This window comes from Pan paniscus, chromosome 10 (assembly GCF_029289425.2).
Source record: "Pan paniscus chromosome 10, NHGRI_mPanPan1-v2.0_pri, whole genome shotgun sequence".
Taxonomy (NCBI): Eukaryota; Metazoa; Chordata; class Mammalia; order Primates; family Hominidae; genus Pan; species Pan paniscus.
Window position 1 is genome coordinate 6,803,930 of NC_073259.2, and position 24,688 is coordinate 6,828,617.

At 39.4% G+C, this 24,688-nt stretch overlaps 1 protein-coding gene across 22 annotated transcripts in view; it reads left to right on the plus strand.

Moving 5' to 3' along the window:
- The window catches only part of ERC1 (ELKS/RAB6-interacting/CAST family member 1), a 535,420-nt gene that overhangs the window by 313,943 nt on the left and 196,789 nt on the right, over positions 1-24,688 (plus strand). For all 22 annotated transcript variants that reach the window (XM_055095228.2, XM_055095230.2, XM_055095233.2 and 19 more), the window contains one exon: positions 9,031-9,191. In XM_055095228.2, the coding sequence (XP_054951203.1) occupies positions 9,031-9,191 (161 nt within the window). The remainder of the gene's footprint in view (positions 1-9,030; positions 9,192-24,688) is intronic.

Genomic DNA, 24,688 nt, shown 5'->3' on the forward strand with positions numbered 1-24,688 from the left:
GTCAGTGAGTGAGTGGTGGGTGAATGTGAAGACCTAGGATATTACTATACGCTATTGTAGACGTTATAAACACTGAACACTTAGGTTACACTATGCTTATTTTTTAAATGTTTTTCTTCCTTCAATGATAAATTAACCTTAGCTTACTAAGCTTACTTTTTTTTCTTTTTTTTGTGGGGGGACGGTGTCTGGCTCTGTCACCCAGGCTGGAGTGCAGTGGCACGATCTCGGCTCACTGCAAGCTCCGCCTCCTGGGTTCACGCCATTCTCCTGCCTCAGCCTCCCGAGTAGCTGGGACTACAGGCGCCCACCACCACGCCCAGCTAATTTTTTGTATGTTTCAGTAGAGACGGGGTTTCACTGTGTTAGCCAGGATGGTCTCGATCTCCTGATCTCGTAATCCACCCGCCTCGGCCTCCCAAAGTGCTGGGATTACAGGCATGAGCCACCATGCCCGGCCACTTACTTTTTTTTTTTATAAACTTAAAAATAGGCTGGGCGTGGTGGCTCACGCCTGTAATCCTAGCACTTTGGGAGGCCGAGGCGGGTGGATCACGAGGTCAGGAGATCGAGACCATCCTGGCTAACACGGTGAAACCCCGTCTCTACTAAAAATACAAAAAATTAGCCGGGTGTGGTGGCGGGCACCTGTAGTCCCAGCTACTCCGGAGGCTGAGGCAGGAGAATGGTGTGAACCCGGGAGGTGGAGGTTGCAGTGAGCCAAGGCTGCGCCACTGCACTCTAGCCTGGGCGACAGAGCGAGACTCTGTCTCAAAAAAAAAAAAACAAAAACAAAAAATTTTTAAAGCTTTTTGACTTTTATTATAGTATTATAGTAATAACTTAGCCTAAAACACAAATTAATAACTTAGCCTAAAACACAAACATATTGTACTGCTGTACAAATATATAAAAATTTTTTCTTTATATCTTTATATAATCTTTTTTCTATTATAAAAAAAAATTTACTTTTTTATGACCTTTTAAAACTTTTTTCCCCAAAACTAAGACATAAGCACACACATTAGCCTATGCCAACACGGGGTCAGGATCATCAGTATCACTATGTTCCACCTCCAGATCTTGTCCCACTGGAATGCATTCGGGGACAATAACACACGCAGCTGTCATCTTCCTGGGATGTCAGTGCCTTCTGGATACTTCCTGAAGGACCTGCCTGAGGCTGGTTTACAATTAACTTAAAATAAGTAGAAGGAGTACACTCTGACGTAATAAGTATAGTACAATAAATACATAAACCAGTAACAGTTCATTATCATTGCGTATTGTACATGATTGTATGTGCCATGCTTTTATATAACTGGCAGTGCAGTAGGTTTGTTTAACCAGTGTCACTACAGACACGTGAGTAATGCATTGTGCTACAACACTGTGATGGCAGCAGCATCACTAGGCAATAGGAATTTTTCAGCTCCATTATAATCTGATGGGACCACCATCATATATGTGGGCCATTGTTGACTAAAGCATTATGTGGCATGTAACTTTATTTCTGATTATCAAAAACCAGTATAATGGAAAGAAAAAGCCATAAACTGGAAGAATAAATTTGCTACACACGTAGTTGATAAAGGGTCGTTATCTAGAATATATGTTCATTAATATGTTTATAACTCCTTTAAATCAGCAAGACTAAGAAAAGCAAGCTGTTGGTGTTGTGTGGGAAGGTGGGGATAGATGTGGCTGGGAATTCGAAGGAAGAAGAAGTATAAATGGTTCCTAAACAAATAAAACGTGTACCTTCACTGATTATTATTTAGGTGATTAAATAATTTGACAAAAGATTAATTAATACATTTATAATGATTTCTGTCAGGCTGGGTGTGGTGACTCACAGTGCTGGGTGTAATCCCAGCACTTTGGGAGGCCGAGGTGGGCAGATCACCTGAGGTCAGGAGTTCAAGAGCAGCCTGGCCAACATGGCAAAACCCTGTCTCTACCAAAAATACAAAAATTAGCCTGGTGTGGTCGTGGGTGCCTGTAATCCCAGCTACTTGGAGGGCTGAGACAGGAGAATTGCTTGAACCCAGGAGGCAGAGGTTGCAGTGAGCCGAGGTCGCACCACTGCACTCCAGCCTGGGCAACAGAGCAAGACTGTCTAAAAAAAAACATTAATTAATTAATTAAAATAAAAATATTTATATCATACTGCTGTCACCTGAACCCACTAATCAATGTTATTGTTAAAAATGGGAAAGACAACCAGTTATATATCTCATGTGATATACTATGACTACACAGCCTTACTTACGAAATATTATTGTCAAAAAGACCAAAAATACTGAACCAAAATCTGACGAAGACTTAACACCTTTAAGTCTTTCAGTTTACAAGAAAAATGAGGATAAGAGGAACAGATTAAATGGCACCATTAAGAAATAGTCAACAAAGGCTGGGTGCGGTGGCTCATACCTATAATCCTAGCACTTTGGGAGGCCAAGGCAGGCAGATCCCATGAGGTCAGGAGTTCAAGACCAGCCTGGCTAACATGGCAAAACCCTGTCTCTACTAAAAATACAAAAATTAGCTGGCGGTGGGGTGGCTAAGGCACGAGAATCGCTTGAACCTAGGAGGTGAAGGTTGCAGTGAGCCAAGATTGCACCATTGCACTCCAGCCTGGGCGATAGAGTGAGACTCTGCCTCAAAACAAAAAAAGAAAAGAAATAGTCAGTGGAATCCCGAATGTGGTACATAAGACAGGACAAGTGACCCAGTGTCATCAGGAAGTTAATGCCATGAAGAAATTAGAAGTATGAAGTACTGGGGCATTTGTCCAAGCACCATTTGTTCAAATGAATATTCTTTCCCCATTGAATTGGCGTGGCACCCCTGTCAAAATTATGACCTGGAAAGTTAGGATTATTTCTGGACTCTCATTTCTTTTCCACCGATATCTTTGTCCATCATTAAACCAGTACCAACCCAGAAGCTTTGTAGTGTGTTTTGAAGTATGAGTAGCCCTCCAGCTTTGTCTTTTTCAAGATGTTTTTGGCTATTCTGGCTCCTTTTTATTTCCATGTGAATTTGAGAATCAGCTTGTCAATTTCTGCAAAAAAACAACAGCTCAGATTTTCATAGAGATTATGTTGAACCTGTAGATCAGTATAGATTATGTTGAACCTGGAGAGTATTGGCCATCTTAACGATATTAAGTCTTTCATCCATAAACATAAATATTCCATTTATTTAAGTCTTTCATTTCTTTCAACAATGTTTTGTCATTTTCAGTATATACATCTTACATTTCATTTGTTAAATTTATGCCTAGATATTTCATTCTTTTTTATGTTATTTTAAATGGAATTGTTTTCTTAATTTCATTTTCATTGCTGTGTATGGACATACAGTTAATTTTTGTATATTGCTATTGTGCCCTGCAACATTTGAATGCTCATTCGTTGTAAGTGATTTTTAGTGGATTTCTTAGGATCATTCTGTGTGCAAGAGCATGTCATTGTAAACTAAACATAGTTTATGTCTTCCTTTCTAATGTGGATCCTTTTAATTTTTTGTGTGGCCTCATATCCCTGGCTATTATGTCTAGTACAATGTTAAATTGAAATAATAATAGTAGACATTCTGGTCTTGTTCTTGATCCTAGAGGAAAAACATTCCGCCTTTCATCATTAAGGATGATGTTACCTGTGGGTTTTTCATAGATGCCCTTTATCAGTTGAGGAAGTCCTCTTCCATTCCTAGTTTGTTGAGTGGTTTTGGCATGAAAGGATGTTAGAACTTGTCAAATGCTTTTTCTCCATCGATTGAGTTGATCATAGAGTTTTTTTTCCTGTATTCTATTAATACAGTGTATTATTGATATGATATCCAGTAGCCCTGAGTCCATTTAGTGTTGCTATAAAGGAATACCTTAGGCTAGGTAATTTATAAAGAAAAAGGTTTCTTTTGCTCACGATTCACGATGGCTTGAAAGTTCAAGAACTGGTATCTGTACCTGGTTTGGGCCTCAGGGTGTTTCTACTTATGGTGGAAGGTGCAGCGGAGCCAGCTTTTGCAGAGATCTTATGGTGAGAGAGGAGGCAAGACAGACGGGGCGGTGCCATGCTCTTCTTTAACAACCAGTTCTTTCTCAGTGAACTAAGAGAATGAGAACTCATTCATCCCCGAGGAAGGGCATTAATTTATTCGTGAGGGATCCACCCCATGACCCACGTAACTCCCACTAAGCACCCCACCTCCAACACTGGGAATCAAATTTCAACATGAGGTTTGGAGGGGACAGATATTCAAACCAGGCCAATTACATTGGTTCATTTTTGTATGTTAAACCACCTTTGTATTCCTGGGATAAATCTCAATTTTTACATGTTGTTGGGTTCGGTTTTCTAATATTTTGTTGAGGATTTTTGCATCTGTGTAGGAGATATTCCTCTGTAGTCAATTAGTTCCCTCCCTGAGTCCTTCCCTTCCTTCCTGGCTGGTTTTGGTATCAGGGTTTCTGTGTCCTTTTGCCATGATCCCTATTTCTCTTGCTTTTTCCAGCACAAGATGTACAAAGTTCATCTCATAAATTTCCTGCTTGAAATCTGGACTCAGTCATTTTTCTAAGGAGCCTGTTCAGTTTAGTGGTAGTGCGGTCAATGCTGTTGAGCTGTCACTGTTTTTGGCTTCTGGGAGGTGAATACACAGGTGTGTGTTCGCTCTTGGTTCTGGAATATTCACATACGGTGAGCCTTAAAAAAAAAAAATGCATCGGCCATGCGCAGTGGCTCACGCCTGTAATCCCAGCACTTTGGGAGGCCAAGGCGGGAGGATAACGAAGTCTGGAGATCAAGACCATCCAGCCTAACACAGTGAAACCCCATCTCTACTAAAAATACAAAAAAATTAGCCGAGCGTGGTGGCGGGCACCGTAGTCCCAGCTACTCGGACCCGGGAGGCGGAGGTTGCAGTGAGTGCTCTGTCCCAAAAAACAAAAAACAAACAAAAAAAAAAACCCCACACATCAAAAAAGCATAATGTTGGATGAAATAAGAAAGTAAATGCTGTTTATATGAAGTTCGTAAACTGATGAAAATAATCAGTGATTTATTTTGGCATATATACCTTAGAGGTAAAAATAAAGACATGTAAGGGATAAGTAACACTAAGAATGCTAATGACCTTTCGTGGGAGATTCAGCGCGATACAGCTGCAACGCACTTGCAGAGCTCCTGGGTAGTAAGTCTAGAGATGGCTGCTTTGCACTGGATTCTAAAATACATGCATATGGGAGGCCCCGTTTTTTGCATGCAGTATTTTACGTTGCTTATTCATAAAATTTGAGGTAGTTATGTGTAATATAGAACATTGTTAAATATTCTTTTGTGGGAGGCAAGCCACCCAGGTGCCGAGGCAGGAGACCGAAGGCACAAGCTGTTCCAGTATAATAAAGAAAACAATTAGAATAATTAAAGTTATACTAGAAATAGGATTTAGATATGATTATGTATGAATAGTATAAATCATTAGCTTGTAGTGTTACTCTTTATTATTATAATCATCTCAGTTCTATAATTATAACCTAAGAAAATACCAGGCCATACAGAATTAGGAGCTGAAGGGACACTGTGAGCAGTGACCAGAAGACGAGCGTGAGCCCTCTGTCACCCCGGATAAGGGCCGCTTGAGGGCTCCTTGGTCTAGCGGCAGCGCCAGTGCCTGCGAAGGCACCTGTTACTTAGCAGACCGGGAAAGGGAATCTCCCTTTCCCTGGGGGAGTTAGAGAACACTCTGCTCCACCACCTCTGGTGGGAGGCCTGACGTTAGCCGGGCCTGCCCGCAGTCATCCAGAGGCCTAAACGTGTGTCTGTGGTGCTGTGCTTCAGTGGTGACGTGCTTCAGTGGTCACGCTCCTCGTCCACTTTCATGTTCAGCCTGTGCACCTGGGTCCCCCTCTTAGCAGTAGCAGAATTAATAAAAGTATTAAAGTCTTTTGATCTTTCTGTTAAGTGCATATAGGAAATGCTGACGTATGCTGTCCTTCCTCCCCGCCTCGATCACATTAAAGGGAAAGGCCCCCTGTCCAGTGGACACGTGACTCGCTTGACCCTATCAATCATTTGAGATGCCCCACACTTCTTACCCTGCCCCCTTGCCTAGAATACAATAAATAGCAGCGAGTGCAAGCGTTCGGGGCCACTACCGGTCTCCTCATCTTGGTGGTAGTGGTCCCCCGGGGCCCAGCTGTCTTTTCTCTTACCTCTTGTCTTGTATCTTTATTTCTACGATCTCTCATCTCCACACACAAAGAGAAAACCCACAGGCCCGGTAGGGCTGGACCCTGCATTTTTTCCTACAATTTATAAGTAGTCTTTAAAGCTATAATCTTTTGCAAAGTAGGTAGAAAGTTTCTTCCAACCATGACTTTTGAAATTCTTCTATCTTCATACAAATATAAATGAATTTTAACCATTACAACGTATGCAAAAATCAGTTGCATATATATTGTAAATGAAAACATGAAACAATAAAGAATTTATAAGAAAGGATAGAAGAATATTCTCATGACCTTGAAGTAGAGAAAATCTTATTCAGTATGCGAAAAGCTCTGAGCATATAAGAAATATAAAGGAGAAAATTGATTAAACTCCATTAAAATTAAGAACTGCTCATTATCACAAGTGCTTTAAATAAATGGTATTTTCACACAATGGCATACCATACAGTTATGATAACTGCATCACGCAACCTGGATGAATCTCATAGATAGTACACTGAGTTTAAAAATCTGTAAAATTATATACTACATAATTTCATTTGTATAAATTAAAAATAAGCAGTCAAAATTAATCTAGAGTGTTAAAAGGCAGAATACTCTTTTACTCCAGTTACTCTTTATCTGGAAAGGGGATATGCCGGCAGTTTCTGGGGTACCGGTAATGTTTAGTTTATTGTTTTATGTGCTGATTACATAGTGTGTTCACTCAGAAAATTCTTAAAGCTGTACATTTATTATTTGTGTATTTTTCTATGTTTATTTTGTATTTTAATAAAAAGTTTCCCAAAATGTTTAAATGCATAGGAGTATGTATAGAATGGGCTTCCATTTGTGTAGAAAGAGGAGGAATAGTTTATTTGTACATGCTTGCTTGTGTATATGTAAAATATCTGTCCAAGTTATGTAAGAAAGTGCCAATGTTGGTTGCCTGGAGTGGCAAAAGACAGGATAAGAGGAAGATTTTGTTTAGATCTGTTAAAGTTTATAAAAGATGGACACATCCTATGCTTTATCTGTTGGAGCTCCTATAAATGGTTCTTATCCATTACTGATTTTATGTTATAAAAACATAGCTTGGTGTATTATTTGTACCCAATTTTAGATAAAATTTTACATGAATTAAACTGATAAAATGGAATCAATGGTATATGTTCATGTAAAGCTTGCAGATATGCGAATACATATCCCAGTATATTACATAGCAATATATTCTCTTTTTTGTTTGTTTGTTTGTTTAGTAGAGACAGGGTTTTGCCATGTTGGCCAGGCTAGTCTCGAACTCCTGACCTCAGGTGATCCACCGGCCTTGGCCTCCCAAAGTGCTGAGATTACAGGCATGAGCCACAGCGCCCTGCCGTAACAATATATTCTTATGGCAACTGGGACTGTGAGGATGCTGTTAGCTGAAGACATTTAACTTGCTCACTTCTGGAAGGATAAAAAAATTCAGGTGCCAAAAAAACTAAATGCATCTGCTTACTATCATTGTTTAACAGCTGTTACCAATCAACATGGAAACTTTGCTTAGGCAGGAAGCACTAATTTCCAAGGGCCAGTGAAACAACTTTGATTTGTCATGCTGATTTTTGACTCCAGGTTTCTCTGTTTTAGCATCACACAAATGGGGTTTATGTAGGAGTCAATGAATGGCAAATGCCCCACCTCTACCTGCTCTACCTTTTACTTCTGAAAAGACTGGTTATTACCAAGATTATTTCTTGGCAATTAACAACCTAACATAAACTCTTGTAATTGATGCAGTTGGCTGTTTGATTACATTTGCTTCTGAATTAAAATGAACAAGTTTATTTAAATAATTCTGATTTGGTAGCCACCTGGAATAAGTGGAAATTACTGATAAAGTACTTACCTTGCTCTCTTAGTTTCTTTTCCTTATGTTTTAGCATTTTGTCTGTCTTCTCTGGTGGCTTTTTGTTTGTTGTTTTTCAGGTCTGTTGCTGTCAAGGCTTTTTTTTTTTTCCCCATGTCATTTTTAAAGCATTCTGTCTCCTTTCTATCTGGTATGTATACACACACACACACACACACACACACACACACACACACACACACATACAACTATATAGGTATATAGGGATATATTTCCTTCCTGCCTATATAATATATAGTATATATATATAATATATACACTGCCTATGTAGTATATAGGTATATATATGCCTGTATAGTTATATAGGTATATAGGGATATATTTCCTTTCTGCCTTCCTTAAAAAAGAAACCCTACCTACCCGGATTTAGAGCAAGAAATTGTCTGATTGAATTCTAGCAGTTTCTTTAAAAACAAATTCTTCTTAATGATGTAAATAGGAAAATTTTAGTTTAGAGGACTAAAAATTATTCATCTATGTATACAGGAAATCTGTTATTTGTCAAGTTTATGTCTTTTATTTCCTAAAATCGTTCTGTATATTTTTTTATATTTGTATTGTATTATTTCCATGGAAATTTCTGGGTCATTTCCAAAGAACTTCCTTAAAAGGTATTGTCTGTGGCAGCGTGCAACTTCTTAAACTGATGACTCGTATGCCCTTGCATGTATTAAGTTCTTTCTGACCTAAACTGAAAAGAATTATACTGTAGGGATGTTATTATCTGCTATATTGATTCTTGATATATACATACACATAACTGATCCAGAAAGAGTACAGAATTTTTAATGTGTTCCTGTGTCTCTTCAATTTTCTGGACCCAGGAGTTGCGTGTTACCCAGGTCCTCTGACTCTGACTGATCAAGATACTCTGTTGTTCTCTTTCCCATATTTATGATAGGTGGAGGAGTTACTGATGGCCATGGAGAAGGTAAAGCAGGAACTAGAATCCATGAAAGCAAAGCTGTCCTCCACCCAGCAGTCTCTGGCAGAAAAGGAAACTCACTTGACTAATCTTCGGGCAGAGAGAAGGAAACACTTAGAGGAAGTTCTGGAGATGAAGTAAGTGTTTGTAGTCTTATTCTTCAAGCATATGCTTAGTGGAAATACTTTTTCTCCCTGCATTTATCTTCTGGCTCTGTGTTTTACCCCAATACACTTACTTAATTTTAGTGCTAACTTGTATTTCTCACTCTCTAGAATAAATTTGGTCAAAGGTGGAACAAATCCTGATCAAATAGAAATATTTTTGGTTCCTCTTTAATGATTTCTAAATCCTCTGGCTTATACATATCTGTGTGTAATTACCTCTCTGAAATTCCTAAAATCTTCTGGAAAGTTCAGGCAAAATGGCGAGCTTACTGGGGAAGAGGGCTGTTGGTTCTGAGGTTGTATGAAGACTAGGCAATTTTTAAACACATTTTTTATTGTAAACATTTCCAAAGGTACACACAAGTAGAGAGAATGAACCCCCATATACCTGTCTCCAAGATTCAGTAGTTACCATTTTGCCACACTGGAAGCCAATTTTTAGAAAATTGTCACTTTTAGCAGAGCTTTGCTATACACATTTTCCTGCTTCCCCCACATTTTGTAGGTTGCTGAGACCATAATCTGTTGTGAAGCATGTATACATCTGCTAATACATAGTAGATGTTTCTTTTACTTCTCAGTGACCTTCTGTTTAAAACAAACATGTCTCTTTTGAAAATCCAGTTGTACCCTCTCATTTACCATTCCTAGCCCTTCCCCTTACCTAAAGGCCCTACTGCTATTTTACTGAAACCAGGTCTATCCTGGGATCCCTCAGTTACCCTCGTTCTGTCAGCAGTTATCTTTATTTTTGTTGTCTTCTTTTCTGTCTCAGAGGATAGGTTTTTTCTCCTTCATAAGGCCAGATTCTTCTTTCTGTCACAGATTTCAAGTCCCCGCCTCAGCAGCCTTTCGCTGTCACTTCTCTCTCACATGACCCTTGCTCACTTCTTCTCTGCATAAATGCACAGTCTGTCTTTGGCCTAAAATAAAATTTTTTCACTCCAACTAGTGCTTTAAACTGACATCAGTTTACTTTTCTGCTACTTTGAACTATCAATAAACTTTGAATACCTGAATAATAGAGCTGTACAGAATCTTGCCATGATGCCTTAGCATGTATTCTCATGGGACATGATGATTGTGATATTGTGACTGCAACCCAAGAATGTTGAGGTGTCCTCTGTGCTTTCACGTTCTTGGGCTATAGTGCAAGGCTACGAGATTCTGTCCTTTTAGAAAAGCATTATGAGTGATATGTCTTGGAAGTAATGTGTAAGTGAAGCCGGAAGTGGATTGGCATAGGGGGAGAATTAAGAGAGGTTAGAGTTCCGAGTAGCATCATCAGAAAAAAGCTTGCAGGTTTAAGTAGAGAAAGGAAAGTCCTCCCTGTGACTGTTGGCAGTGACACTAGATTCTTCACTCTGTAGTCACTGCAGGACCCACCATATTTTAAAGGTTTAAATTATTCAATTATTGATCATTGAACAAGTGAAAAGACTTAGTCTACCTAGAGAACTTGAGAGGCAGAAATATGAGGGGAATGAAGTGTGCAGGGAGACTGAAACATGCGTATGTGTGACTCTGGAGCTAGAATAAGACAGAGTCTTCCCTCAGGAAAAGGTAGTTGGCCCATTTGCATAGAAAATTCTTCAGCAAAGCACTAGAATAGCTTTGTTTTCTGGAATAATCCTGACTTCATCAAGCCAAGAGAAATGATTTAATAGCTATTTTCCATTCCTAGCATATATTAATGTAATTTTTGAGCGTCTGTTACAGATAAATGGTGACCGTAAGTTTGGGGAGACGTAAAACGGTTCACTTGGTAGCCTGCCAGTGGTGCATTGGAAACATTTGCGTTGGTTATAGCCAGCCCTGGAGAGAAGGAACGTTTTAATTGGCAGATCCCACAATGGGTCTTCTCTTCCTTATGCTGTGGTTTTGTTAACCATTACTTTTTTATTCCACTTTTATGTTAGCCTTTTTCCCTTAAGAAAGAAAGGATAAAACGGAGCAGGGGAAAAATAATAAAATAACAACTGTAATAACTGTAATAAATTTTAAGTATCAGTTGAGGTCATGAGGTTCACTGTTAAGAATTCTAGATGAGCTAGTTCATTCGACACTGCCCTGCATTCAAACTCCTCCTGCAGGCCCACCCTACATTAGCATTCAGAATAAATTTTACAAGTCCATTTTTTATTTTTAATAAAATTTTTATTAAGCTGTGAATTTGACTGCCCTGACAACTGGTTTGTTCAGGGAAGGGGTGGCAGAGCTCTTTGGTTTCATTGAGAGTTTAGAGCTATTCAATAGGTAGCCTCCTATATGCAGGCAGTTAGTTGTAAGTCATTCAAAGAATGAAACCAACGAGTAGAAGTTAAATCACTATACTCATTGGGAGCTTAAAAAATAAATAAATATGATTTAAAAGATGATGTCAACACAGGTGAAAAAGGAAAAATATTAGAATCTCCTGAACTGACTAGACAGACATATTTAGAAGACTGGTCTTCTCTGGAAACAAGTAAAGCTGGCAGAGAAATCCAAATATCTCTGTGTTAAATTATATACTCATGAGATGCTTTCTGGCCAAAAAAAGGTCTCCCACAAACAGAGAATAAATTTTCATATGTACCTAAGAAGAGTCCAGTACTAAATTCTGACATTTAAAAAATTATTGACTGTTAGGAGAGAAAAGTAGAGTACAATTGTGATTAAGAGAGCTGTTAACAGGCCGGGCATGGTGGTTCACACCTGTAATCCCAACACTTTGGGAGGCCGAGGCGGGTGGATCACCTGAGGTCAGGAGTTCTAGACCAGCCTGGCCAACATGGTGAAACCCCGTCTCTACTGAAAATATAAAAAATTGGCTGGACGTGGTGGCTCACGCCTGTAATCCCAGCACTTTGGGAGGCCGAGGCTGGTGGATCACAAGGTCAGGAGTTTGAGACCATCCTGGCCAACATGGTGAACCCTCGTCTCTACTAAAAGTACAAAAATTAGCTGGGTGTGGTGGCGCACACTGTAATCCCAGCTACTCTGGAGGCTGAGGCAGGAGAATCACTTGAACCTGGAAGGCGGAGGTTGCAGTGAGCCGAGATTGCACCATTGCACTCCAGCCTGGGTGACAGAGCAAGACTCCATCTCAAAAAAAAAAAAAAATTAGCCAGGCATGGCTGGGCACGGTGGCTCATGCCTATAATCCCAGCACTTTGGGAGGCTGAGGTGGGCAGATCACGAGGTCAGAAGATCGAGACCATCCTGGCTAACACGGTGAACCCCGTCTCTACTAAAAATACAAAACATTAGCCAGGCGTGGTGGCGGGCGCCTGTAGTCCCAGCTACTCGGGAGGCTGAGGCAGGAGAATGGCATCAACCCAGGAGGCAGAGCTTGCAGTGAGCCGAGATCGTGCCACTGCACTCCAGCCTGGGCGACAGAGCAAAACTCCATCTCAAACAACAACAACAACAACAACAACAAAAATTAGCCAGGCGTGATGGCGGGTGCCTGTAAACCCAGCTACTCAGGAGGCTGAGGCAGGAGAATCACTTGAACCCAGGAGGCGGAGGTTGCAGTGAGCCGAGATCATGCCATTGCACTCCTGCCTGGGCAACAAGAGTGAAACTCTGTCTCAAAAAAAAAAAAAAAAAAAATTGTGGGGTTGTTCACATTCTAAAAAAATCTCATTAGGGATTTATGACATGGTTTTCCAAATTAACCACAAAATTGTAAATAGTTAACCAAATTATATCCTAGTAACAATTTAGGGGGGGAAATAAAAATGAAAATGCATTCTGAGTTACATAAGAGCATGTTTACTCTTCACAAAGCCATATTTATTTATACTTCCACCAAAAGCCATTTTTTTTTAAGTCTGTAGACATATGATAAAGGACTTTTAGTGGACTTGGAAGCATTTTTCACAATGGGCTAGAATACTGAGGTTGAATGTTATGTAGGAAGCCCACATAAATTAATATAAAATTATTTTACACTTGAAAAAGAAAACAATATGTTGTACAGTATAGCTATAAACAAATAGCATTGGTGGGTCTGGGACTAGTTAAAATTATGAAGCAAAGTTTATATCTACAATCAACTATCCCTTGGGACTCCTCCTCAGTTTTGCTTAACTCTCTCATTCTGCTCCCTTTTTTTCTGCCCTGATATTCAGTGCTTTTATACGGCCCACCCTATAGAAATTTCTTTACTTTCTTGTGACCTGAATTGGAATAAATTACAAATAACCCTACATGTTCTTTGCCTTTCTCCTTCTTTAAATTTTAAACTTATTCCACATTTTAGCTTTTTAAGATCAGACATAACTTCCAAATAGAAGAAACCATGTTTAAAAAAAAATCCATGCTTTCTAATCATTTTCTTATGTAAAAAGCCTCAAGTGGCTGGAATAAGGTCTAAGTAACAAATAAAGAACTAAACTTTTCAGATAAAGGCTCCGAAAGTCCCTCTTGTTTTCAGCTTTCAAAATTCTTTCTCTCTATCAATATATGGTTCACGTGTAAAAATGTGCTTACCTGTGTAGGGATGAAATTAAGACTGTCTGTCATCTACTCTTCACAAAAGGAAGGAAGTGAGATTATTGTCCTACTTTTTCCTTATCTTTTCTTTTTTTCTCTGTTGGAGGTATAGGATCAACCCTCATCCCTTTTGTTAAATATAAATGAATCATTTAAAAGGTTAATTATTGTAGGTAGGTAACCTGATGCCTTAACCTAATTGCAATACCCAGTTGAAGAAAATCTGATATATAATTTACCAGTATGGCAGGTTTTTTTGGTTTTGTTTGGATTTTTGATGTTTTTTGTTTTTTAAATTTCCTTTCAGGACCATCTTTTTCATTGTTCTCCAGAGTGTACCTTATAGGTAGCTACTCACTCTCCAAATAGGTAAAACTCCCCTCAAGCTATGGATGTCAAAGATAGTAATCTATCCATTTAATCATAAGCTTTTCTTCCAGAAGTTACTGAATGAAAGAGGATTAGCAGATGGTCTGTGTAGCAAAGGATTTGCTTACATTTTGGGCCAGTTTGCTTACCCGTGAAGCAGGCATAGTAATACTTAGACCCACCTCATGAAGTTGTTGTACGGATCAAATGAGATTTAAAAAAAGCACGTTGAAGTTGGTAAAGCTGAATGTGCTTGCAAAGCATGACATTTACAACTGAAAATCCAATTTGTGCTTTTGTGTTCGTACCTGGAGAAATCACTTAGCTTTTCAGGTCTGCAGTTTTCTCACTCAGATTCGAAAGGTCCCCCATCGATTTAAAAATTGTGGACTTTGGCCAGATGACCTGAGGTCCCCTGATTCTGTAGTTGTAAATGTCCTGTGTAAATCAGGGAAGTAATTCATATACAAGCAGTATACTGAGGAGAAGTTGGAAGCCAGGTATCATGATTCCTGGCTGAGGACTAGGCTACGTGTTCACTGAATGAGACTGCCCAAGGCTTACCAGAGATTAGATGCTACAGAATGAGAGTGGAATTGTAATATTAGAGATAGAGCCATGGGGAATCTGGAGTTCCAAGCCAGTCAACATGGAGAAATCCTTGTTAACTTCAGTTATCTAGCTGAGATAACAAAAAAGATAGGTTTTAGGAACAAGGACCATGCTCTAATATAAGGCCTACTCTAGACCCAGGCTAAGACTAGTAAAACAAGGCCCCAATTAATTCTTACAGGGTAGACCAAATTTGGACAATGAGTCTCACCGAGATAGAGAAGCCTGGGAAATACCCTGAGCTTTCAGCAGATCAGCATACCAAAGGTTAAATCCAAACCTATACAAGTTCAGGGAGTCAACTATTAACTGACATATGTACTAGAATAAAAATCACTGCTCCTCAGAAGAAATTAACGATATTTGCAATATATCCCATGTTGAACTTTTAAAAATTACCAGACATGCAAAGAATCAGGAACATATGATCTATAGAGCAGAAAAGAGCATGCAGTAGAAATCACCTCTGAGGAGTCCTATTTGGTTTAACAGAAAAAAAAAAAAAAACTAAATTCACCCTTATACATTAAAGAATTAAAGAAAAATGTCATGTTGATGATGGAATAGATAGGAAATCTCAACAGAGAAAGGAAAAGTATTTTAAAATGGAAATTTGACATAGTGAGAACTTGTCTCTACAAAAATGTTTTTAAATACCAGCCAGGTGTGGTGGTGCACACCTATAGTCCCAACTACTTGGGAGGGTGAGGTGAGAGGATTGCTTGAGACTGGGAGATTGAGGCTGCAGTGAACTTTGATTGTGCCAGCATACTCCGGCCTGGGCAACAAAATGAGACCCTATCTCAAAAAAGTAATAATCATAAAATGAAAATGGAAATTTGATAATTGAAATAGAAATGAAAAATTTATTGGATAGTCTTTTTTTTTTTTTTTTTTGAGATGGAGTGTCGCTCTTGTCCCCCAGGCTGGAGTGCAGTGGCGCCATCTCGGCTCACCGCAACCTCCGCCTCCCGGGTTCAAGCGATCCTCCTGCCTCAGCCTCCCGAGTAGCTGGGATTACAGGCATGTGCCACCACAGCCAGCTAATTTTGTATTTTTAGTAGAGGCAAGGTTTTTCCATGTTGGTCAGGCTGGTCTCAAACTCCCGACCTCAGGTTGGCCTCCCAAAGTGCTGGCATTACAGGCGTCAGCCACCGTGCCCAGCCTATTGGATAGTCTTAATGGCAAATTAGAGCTGTCAAAAGAAAGAGTCAGTGAACTTCAAAATAGATCAATTGAAATTATTCAATCTGTAGAACAGGGAGTGAAAGGATTTTTACTGAATGAACAGAGCCTCAGTGAAATGTAGGAGAATTTCAAATGGGTTAACATACATGTGGAACACTAGAAGGATAAAAGAGTGAGAATGAAGCAGATGAAAGACAGTTTTTAAAAATGGCCAACATATTTCTATAATTTAATTTGAAACCATGAATCTTTGATTTACAAATCCCAGAAACTAAGTGAAACCAAGCAGGACAAATACAAAAAATAAAAAAATCACAACTAGAAATATCATAGTCCAGTTGCTGGAAACAAAATATGCAGAGAAAAATAAAAGCAGCCTAAGAAAAAAGGCACAGCACATAAAGGGAAACTATGATAGCTGAGTCCTTATCAGAAACAGTGAGGACCCGAAGACAATGGAACTTCTTTCAGGGTACTGAAAAAAAAAAAAAAAATTAGCCTAAAATTCTGTAAGCAAAGAAAAAGATCCTTTAAAAACTAGGATTAAATAAAGACAATTTCATATAAACAAATATGAAAAGAATTCATCTCTAGAAAGCACTCTACAAGAAATGCTAATGAGTGTTCTTCAAGCTGAAGGGAAATGAATCCAGACGGGAGCATGAATCTACAGGAAGGAATGAAGAACACTGGACATGGGCTGGGCACTGTGGCTCATGCCTGTAATCTCAACGCTTTGAGAGGCCAAGGTGGGAGGATCACTTGAGTCCAGGAGTCTGAGACCAGCCTAGACAACATGACGAAACCCTGTTTCTAAAAAAAAAAAAAAAAATTAGCTGAGGATGGTGGCTCATACCTCTTGTTCCAATTACTTGGGAGGCTGAGACTGAGGATTCCTGGGCCCAGGACACGGAGGCTGTAGTGAGCCAAGATCACACCACTGTACTCCAGCCTGGGTGATAGAGTGAGACCTGTCCCTCCACCAAAAAAAAAAAACACAGACATGGTAAATCAGTTGATACATATAGAAAATGTATTTTTTCTTCTCAGAATTCCCTTGAAAGACAACTAACCATTTAAAGCAAAAATAACATGATGAGTTGGCATTTATAATATGTGTAAAAGTGAAAGATGGGACAACAGTATCCCAAAATATTAGGAGGTAGAATTGTAAGGTTGTTACGTTCGTGAAGTAGAAAATATGAACTGTTGACTGGGCATGGTGACTCATGCCTGTGATCCCAGTGCTTTGGGAAGCTGAGACTGGAGGATCACTTGAGCCCAGGATTTTGAGTTTACGCTGAGTTCTGTTTGTGCCACTGCACACTAGCATGGTTGACAGAGTAAAACCTGGTCTCTAACAAAAAAAAGAAGAAAGGAAAGAGAGAAAGAAAGATTACGAAGTGTTAGATGTGAAGTAGTACAATTTCTAATCTAAATAGACTTTGATAAGGTGCATGTTGTTAGCTGTAGAGCAACTACCAAAATAATAACAACAAAAATTTTTAAAACCCCGAAGAGCGGCCAGGCACCATGGCTCAGGCCTGTAATCCCAGCACTTTGGGAGCCCAAGGCGCACGGATCACTTGAGGTCAGGAGTTTGAGACCAGCTTGGCCAACGTGGTGAAACCCCTGTCTCTACTAAAAATACAAAAACTAGCCGGGTGTGGTGGCGGGTGTCTGTTATCCCAGCTACTCGGGATTCTGAGGCAGGAGAATTGCTTGAACCTGGGAGGCAGAGGTTGCAGTGAGCCAAGATGGCGCCACTGCACTCCAGCCTGGACGACAGAACGAGACTGTCACAAAAAAAAAAAACAAAGAAAAAGCACCTGAAGAGCTAACAGAGGAAATAAAATGCAATGCTAAAAATTGTTTCATTTATCCAACCAATAAAGGCAGAAAAGGAACAACAAATAAAGAACAGAAACAACAAATGAATGACATAAATTCAACCATATCAATATTTATGGCAAAATGAAATATAGCAAACACACCAAGTAAAGGACAGAGATACTAAAATGGATGTATTAGAAAAAAAAAAAAAGCAAGGCTCAACTGTATGCTGTATATAAGACCTGTACTATCATAAACACTGGCTGGAATTAACGGAAAAAGGTACTTCTTGGAAATAGTAATCCTAAGAAACCTGGCATAGCTATATTAATATCAGACAAAGGAGACTTCCAGACAAAGAGTATTCCCAGAGATAAGAAAAGAGCATATAATAAAGGGGACAACACATCCAAATGACATAATAATCCTAATAAATATATATCTAATAGAGCTTCAAAATTCATGAAGGACAGACCGACAGAACTAAAGGTAAAACAAATCTGTGGTCACCAGTCATTACTGGGGATTTTGACCTCTATTCCTTAGAAACTGATAGAATTACTAAACAAACAAAAGCAATCAGAAATATAGAAGATCTAAAGACTATTAACTTGACTTATTTAACATCTATAGAATACTACATCTAACAACTGAAGAAAATATATGTTTTTTAAGTGCATATGGAAGTTTCACAGATACAGACCATATGCTGGGCCTTAAAAGTAAGTCTCAGTAAATTTCAGAAGACTGAGATATGCTAAAGTTGTTCTCTAACCATAGTAGAATTCAGTTAGAAGTTAATAAGATACTTAGAAAATGTTTGGAAATTAGATAACATAATTCTAAATACCATGGCTTAGAGAAGAAGGAATGTTAGGAATCGTTTTGAACTGCATGAAAATTCAAATGTGAAGTTTTGTGTTTCACAGTTGAAAAAGTGGTTAGAATGAAATTTTTACCCTTATATACCTGTATTAGAAAAGAAGAAAAGTTGAAATTCATTGATCTTAGTTTCTACACTAAGGTACCAGAAAAAGAAGCAGAGTAAACCACAGTAAGTAGGATAACAGAAATATTAAAGATAACAGAAATCAAACACATAGAAGACAGAGAATCAACAGAGAAAATTCACAAAATTCATAACCGTGGTTCTTTAAAGAATTAAAAAAATTGATAGGTCCCTACCAAATGGATCAAGGGAAACAGGAAGGCACATGAATTGCCAATACCTGGAACGAGAGAGGGGTTATCACTCCAGTTTCTAAAGACACGTAAAAAGATAAGACAGTATTTTGAGCAAACTTATACCAATAAATTTAATAGACAAAGTCTTTGAAAAATACAATTTATTAAAACTGGCTCAAGAAGGAATAGAAAACTGAGCAGGCCTTTATCTATTAAAGAAATTGAATTTGTCATATGGAACCAAAAAAGAGCCCAAATAGCCAAGGAAATCCTAAGCAAAAAGAACAAAGCTGGAGGCATTATGCTACCCAACTTCAAACTATACTACAGGACTACAGTAAACAAAACAGCATGGTAGTGGTAGTAAAGCAGACACACAGAGCAAAGGAACAGAATAGAGAACCCAGAAATAAGGCTGTACACCTACAACTATCTGCTCTTCCACCAACCTGACAAAAACAAGCAATGGGGGAAAGGATTCCTTATTCAATAAATGGTCCTGGGATAACTGCCTAGCCATATGCAGAAGATTAAAACTGGACTCTTTCCTTACACCATATACAAAAATCAACTCAAAATGGATTAAAGACCTAAATGTAAAACCCAGAACTATAAAAACCCTGGAAGACAACCTAGGCAATACCATGGGCACGGGCAGGGATTTCATGACAAAGACGCCAAAAGCTGTTGCAACAAAAACAAACAATGACAAATGGGATCTAATTAAACTATAGAGATTCTGGACAGCAAAAGAAACTACCAACAGAGTAAACAGACACCCTACAGAATGGGAGATAATTTTTCCAAATTGTGTGACAAAGGTTTAATATCCAGCATCTGTAGGGAATTTAAACAAATTTACAAGAAAAAAACAACCCCATTAAAAAATGGGCAAAGGGCATGAACAGACACTTCTCAAAAGAAGACATACATGTGGCTAATGAGCATATGAATAAAAGCTCAAAGTCACTGATTATTAGATAAAATGCAAATCAAAACCGCAATGAGATACCATCTCATGCTAGTTGAAATGGCTGTTATTACAAAGTCAAATAACAGATGCTGGTGAGGTTGCAGAGAAAAAGGAACTCTTATACACTGTCGGTGGGAGTATAAATTAGTTCAACCATCGTGGAAGACAATGTGGCAATTCCTCAAAGACCGAAAAACAAATACAGTTTGATCCAGCAATCCCATCACTAGGTATGTACCCAAAGGAATATCAATCGTTCTATCATATATACATCATGAAATACTACTCAGCCGTTAAAAGTAACGAAATAATGTTTTTTGCAGCAACTTGGATGGAGCTGGAGGCCATTATTCTAAGTGAAGTAACACAGGAGTTAAAAACCAAAAGCCTTACGTTCTCACTTATAAGTGGGAGCTAAGCTATGAGTATGTAAGGCATACAGAGTGATATAATCGACTTTAGAGACTCCGAGGGGGTGGGGGAGGGAAGATATGGATAAAAATCTATATATTAGGTACCACGTGTATATAGTACTCAGTTGATAGGTGCACTAAAATCTTAGAATTCACCACTATATAACTCAACCTTGTAACAAAAAAACACTTAGACCCCAAAAGCTATTTGAAATAAAACAAGACACATGTACACATACGTTCATTGCAGCACTGTTCTCAATAACAAAGACATGGAATCAACCTAAATGCTCATCAGTGGTGGACTGGATAAAGAAAATGTAGTGCCCATACACCATGGAATATTGTGCAGCCATAAAAACGAACAGGATCATGTCTTTTATAGGAACATGGATGGAGCTAGAGGTCATTATCCTTAGCAAACTAACGCAGGAACAGAAAACCAAATACCACATGTTCTTACAAGGGGAGCTAAATGATGGCAACACATGGACCCATAGAGGGGAACAACAGACTCTGAGGTCTATTGGAGGGTGGAGAGTGGAGGGTGGGAGAAGGGAGAGGATCAGGAAAAATGACTAATGAGTACTAGACCTAATACCTGAGCGATGAAATAGTCTGTACAACAAGACTTCGTGACACAAGTTTACCTATGTAACAAACCTTCACATGTGCCCCTGAAATTAAAAATTAAGAAAAAAAAAAGAAAAAGAAATAGAATTTATAATCAAAAACATTCCTACAAAGAAAACTCCAGGCCCCGATGGCTTTACTGTTGAATTCTACCAAATGTTTAAGCAAGATGTAATACCAGTCTTAGAGAAACTCATTCACAAAATAAGGTATTATAGAAATACTTACCAAGTCAGCTTAGAATTGTGACCCTCCTGCCTAAACTTGACAAAGACATTGCAAAAGAATAAATTACACATCAGTGTCACTCATGAACATTGACATAACAGTCCCTAACAAAACCTTAGCAATTTGAATTCAAGATAAATAAGAAAGCTAATATATCACAACCAGGTTGGCCTTATTTCTAGAATGTAAGGTTTGTTCAGTATTCAAAAATGAATTAATTAAACTCACTACCTGAACAAAATACAGAAAAAAATCATTTAGTCACCTGAGAACATTCAGAAAGGCTTTTAATAAAAGGCAGCACCCATTTATGATAAAATATCTTAGCTGACTAGAGATAGAAGGTAATTCAGCTTAGTAAAGAGCATCATGAAAAATTTACAGCTGACATCATACCTAATGATGTAAGCTGAACCCTGAGATTGCAAAAGAGATAACAATGTCTACATCCCCCTATTCAATACTATATTGGAGATCCTAGTAATGCAAGAAAAGAAGGAGGGAAAAAGAATAAAATTCAAAAGAAAATTCCAAAACGTATGTATTCATAAACATGGTTGTTTAGGGCATTTTAGGCATAGTTTGGGGACACTGCAAGTTTTGTTCCAGACTACTGAAATAAAGTGCATATTGTAATAAGGCGAGTCACCCAAATTTATTAGTTTCCCAGTGCTTATAAAAGTTATATGTAAGCAGGGTGGAATGTGTCACGCCTGTAATCCCAGCACTTTGGGGCCATGGAAGGTGGATTGCTTGAGCCCAGGAGTTCAGGACCAGCCTGGGCAATATAGAGAGACCCTGTCTCTACAAAAAAAGAAAATAAATAGCGGGGCATGGTGGCACACACCAGTGGTCCCAGCTACTCGGGAGGCTGAGGCAGGAGGATTGCTTGAGCCCAGAAAGTCAAGGCTGCAGTGAGCTGTAATCGCATCACTGCACTCCAGCCTGGGTGATAAAGTGAGATCTTGTCTCGAAAAGAAAAAGTTAAATGTACACTATGCTATGGTCTGTTAAGTGTGCAATAGCGTTGTGTCGTAAAAAATGTGCATACTTTAAAAATGCTTTATTTAAAAAAAATTCTCCTGATCATCTTGAGCCTTCAGGGAGTCATGATCTTTTTGCTGGTGGAGGGTCCTGCCTCTATCTTGATGGCTGCTGACTGAGCAGAGTGGTGGTTGCTGAAGGTTCGGGTAGCTGTAGCAATTTCTTAAAATAAGACAGTAATAAAGTTGCCACATCAATGGACTCTTCCTTTCACAAAAGATTTTTCTGAAGCATGGGATGCTGTTGGATAAGCATTTTACCCACAGTAGAACTTCTTTCAAAATTGGAGTCAATCCTCTCAGTCTTGATGCTGCTTTACCGGCCAGGTGCGGTGGCTCACGCCTGTAATCCCAGCACTTTGGGAGGCCGAGGCAGGCGGATCACGAGGTCAGGAGATTGAGACCATCCTAGCTAACACGGTGAAACCCCGTCTCTACTAAAAATACAAAAAAAAATCAGCTGGGCGTGGCGGCGTGCACCTGTAGTCCCAGCTGCTGGGGAGACTGAGGCAGGAGAATGGCATGAACCCAGGAGACAGAGCGTGCATTGAGCTGAGATCTCGCCACTGCACTCCAGCTTACATGACAGAGCAAGAGTCCATCTCAAAAAAAAAAAAAAAAAAAAAAGAATTCTATCTGCCAGGCGTGGTGGCTCACGTCTGTAATCCCAGCACTTTGGGAGGCCAAGGCGGGGGATCACCTGAGGTCGGGAGTTCGAGACCAGCCTGACCAACATGGAGAAACCTTGTCTCTACTAAAAATACAAAATTAGCTGGGTGTGGTGGCGCATGCCTGTAATCCCAGCTACTCAAGAGGCTGAGGCAGGAGAATCGCTGGAACCCGGGGGCAGAGGTTATGGTGAGCCAAGATCACGCCATTGCACTCCAGCCTGGGCAACAAGAGCAAAACTCCACCTCAGAAAAAAAAAAAAAAAAAAAAGAGAATTCCATTAGCTATATCCAAGGTTTGATATATATCTAGATTTTTTTTTTCTCATGTATGATGAAGTCTCTGGATTCCTGAGTGTTTCTTTTTAACCTATTTAGGGTGTGGTGGTTTCATTTCATAAAATTGGGAGTTGGGAGAGAGGTATTTGTTGTGGAGTTCACAGTATTATTGTATTGTGGTGAAAAAACATAGTCTATAAAAGGAAAACACAGGAGGTGTAAATACAACTACAGTCAAGATTTTAAAAATATCCACTGACCAGATGTACTGGCATTGAACTGTTGATTTTTGTCCTCAGGCTGGTGTCAAGTGATGCCATCCTTTTGAGTGTTCCTAGGTCTCTTCCTTAGATATTTGAAAATGTTTCTCAGAAGTCCTGATATCCAGCCTCCCCCAACAGTAGACTTTTACTCAACATCTGTTAGGCTAGACAGAGTCCCGTGCCAAGTCATTGAGGAGGGAAAGTGGGATTATCGTTCTTGGCTTAATCTAATCAGCACCTACCTCTGAGATTTAGAGATAGTCTTTAAGGCACTCTGCGAAGGCAAGATACATGAAAAACAGTTGGAAGCACAACTGGTTAAGCGGCCAAAAGAGTCTTCGGTTGTCTCTGAGTTGCTATCTTTCAATATGCCTGGGTGTCAGCCAATTTATTGAAAGGGAGAAAGAATACTGGTTGATCCAGAGAGTCTGATAATTGGCATTCTGTTAGGAGAACCTCTGTTATGCTTATTTAAAGGCCCTTTAACACAGTTCTATTATTTCGAGTTTTTACAATGTGAAGTCTTCTGTTTGTTGTAACTCTTTTTTTTTTTTTTTTTTTTTTTTGAGACAGAGTCTCGCTCTGCTGCCCGGGCTGGAGTGCAGTGGCATGATCTCAGCTCACTGCAAGCTCCGCCTCCCGGGTTCACGCCATTCTCCTGCCTCAGCCTCCCGAGTAGCTGGGACTACAGGCGCCCGCCACCACGCCCGGCTAATTTTTTGTTTTTTTAGTAGAGACGGGTTTCACCGTGTTGGCCAGGATGGTCTCGATCTCCTGATCTCGTGATCCACCCACCTTGGCCTCCCAAAGTGCTGGGATTACAGGCGTGAGCCACTGCTCCCGGCCTGTTTGTTGTAACTCTTAAACGAGGGCTTGTTTTCTAATCTTTGGTAGCTGTGCTTCTGTGGAGCTACTTTCCTTGGGAGTCCTGTTCCTTCAGAGCAGCTTCCAGTTTCTCTCTCTGGGGACTTAGTACACTCACTCTTTCTGGACCAGTTTTTATGTTAATTTCTGTGCTTGGGATTCTGTGTGTCTCTCATGCATCAGTGATTTCTAATGAGTAATTCTTTTCCTACCCATAGCCTAAGAGTCTTTGTTGCTTCATTGGGCTAGTAAGTAAAGTTTTTCTAAAGGTCTCTATTTTTACAGGGATAGTCAACCTTTGTGACTTTCTTTAACTTTATGCAGAAAGGTTAGTTCCATCTCCTCCTGAGCCCCAATCCTGGGATCTCCTCCCTAAGGCTTATAACCCAGTTTTTTGCCTACCGCTCCCTCGCCCCACCCCCGTAAGTTATTTC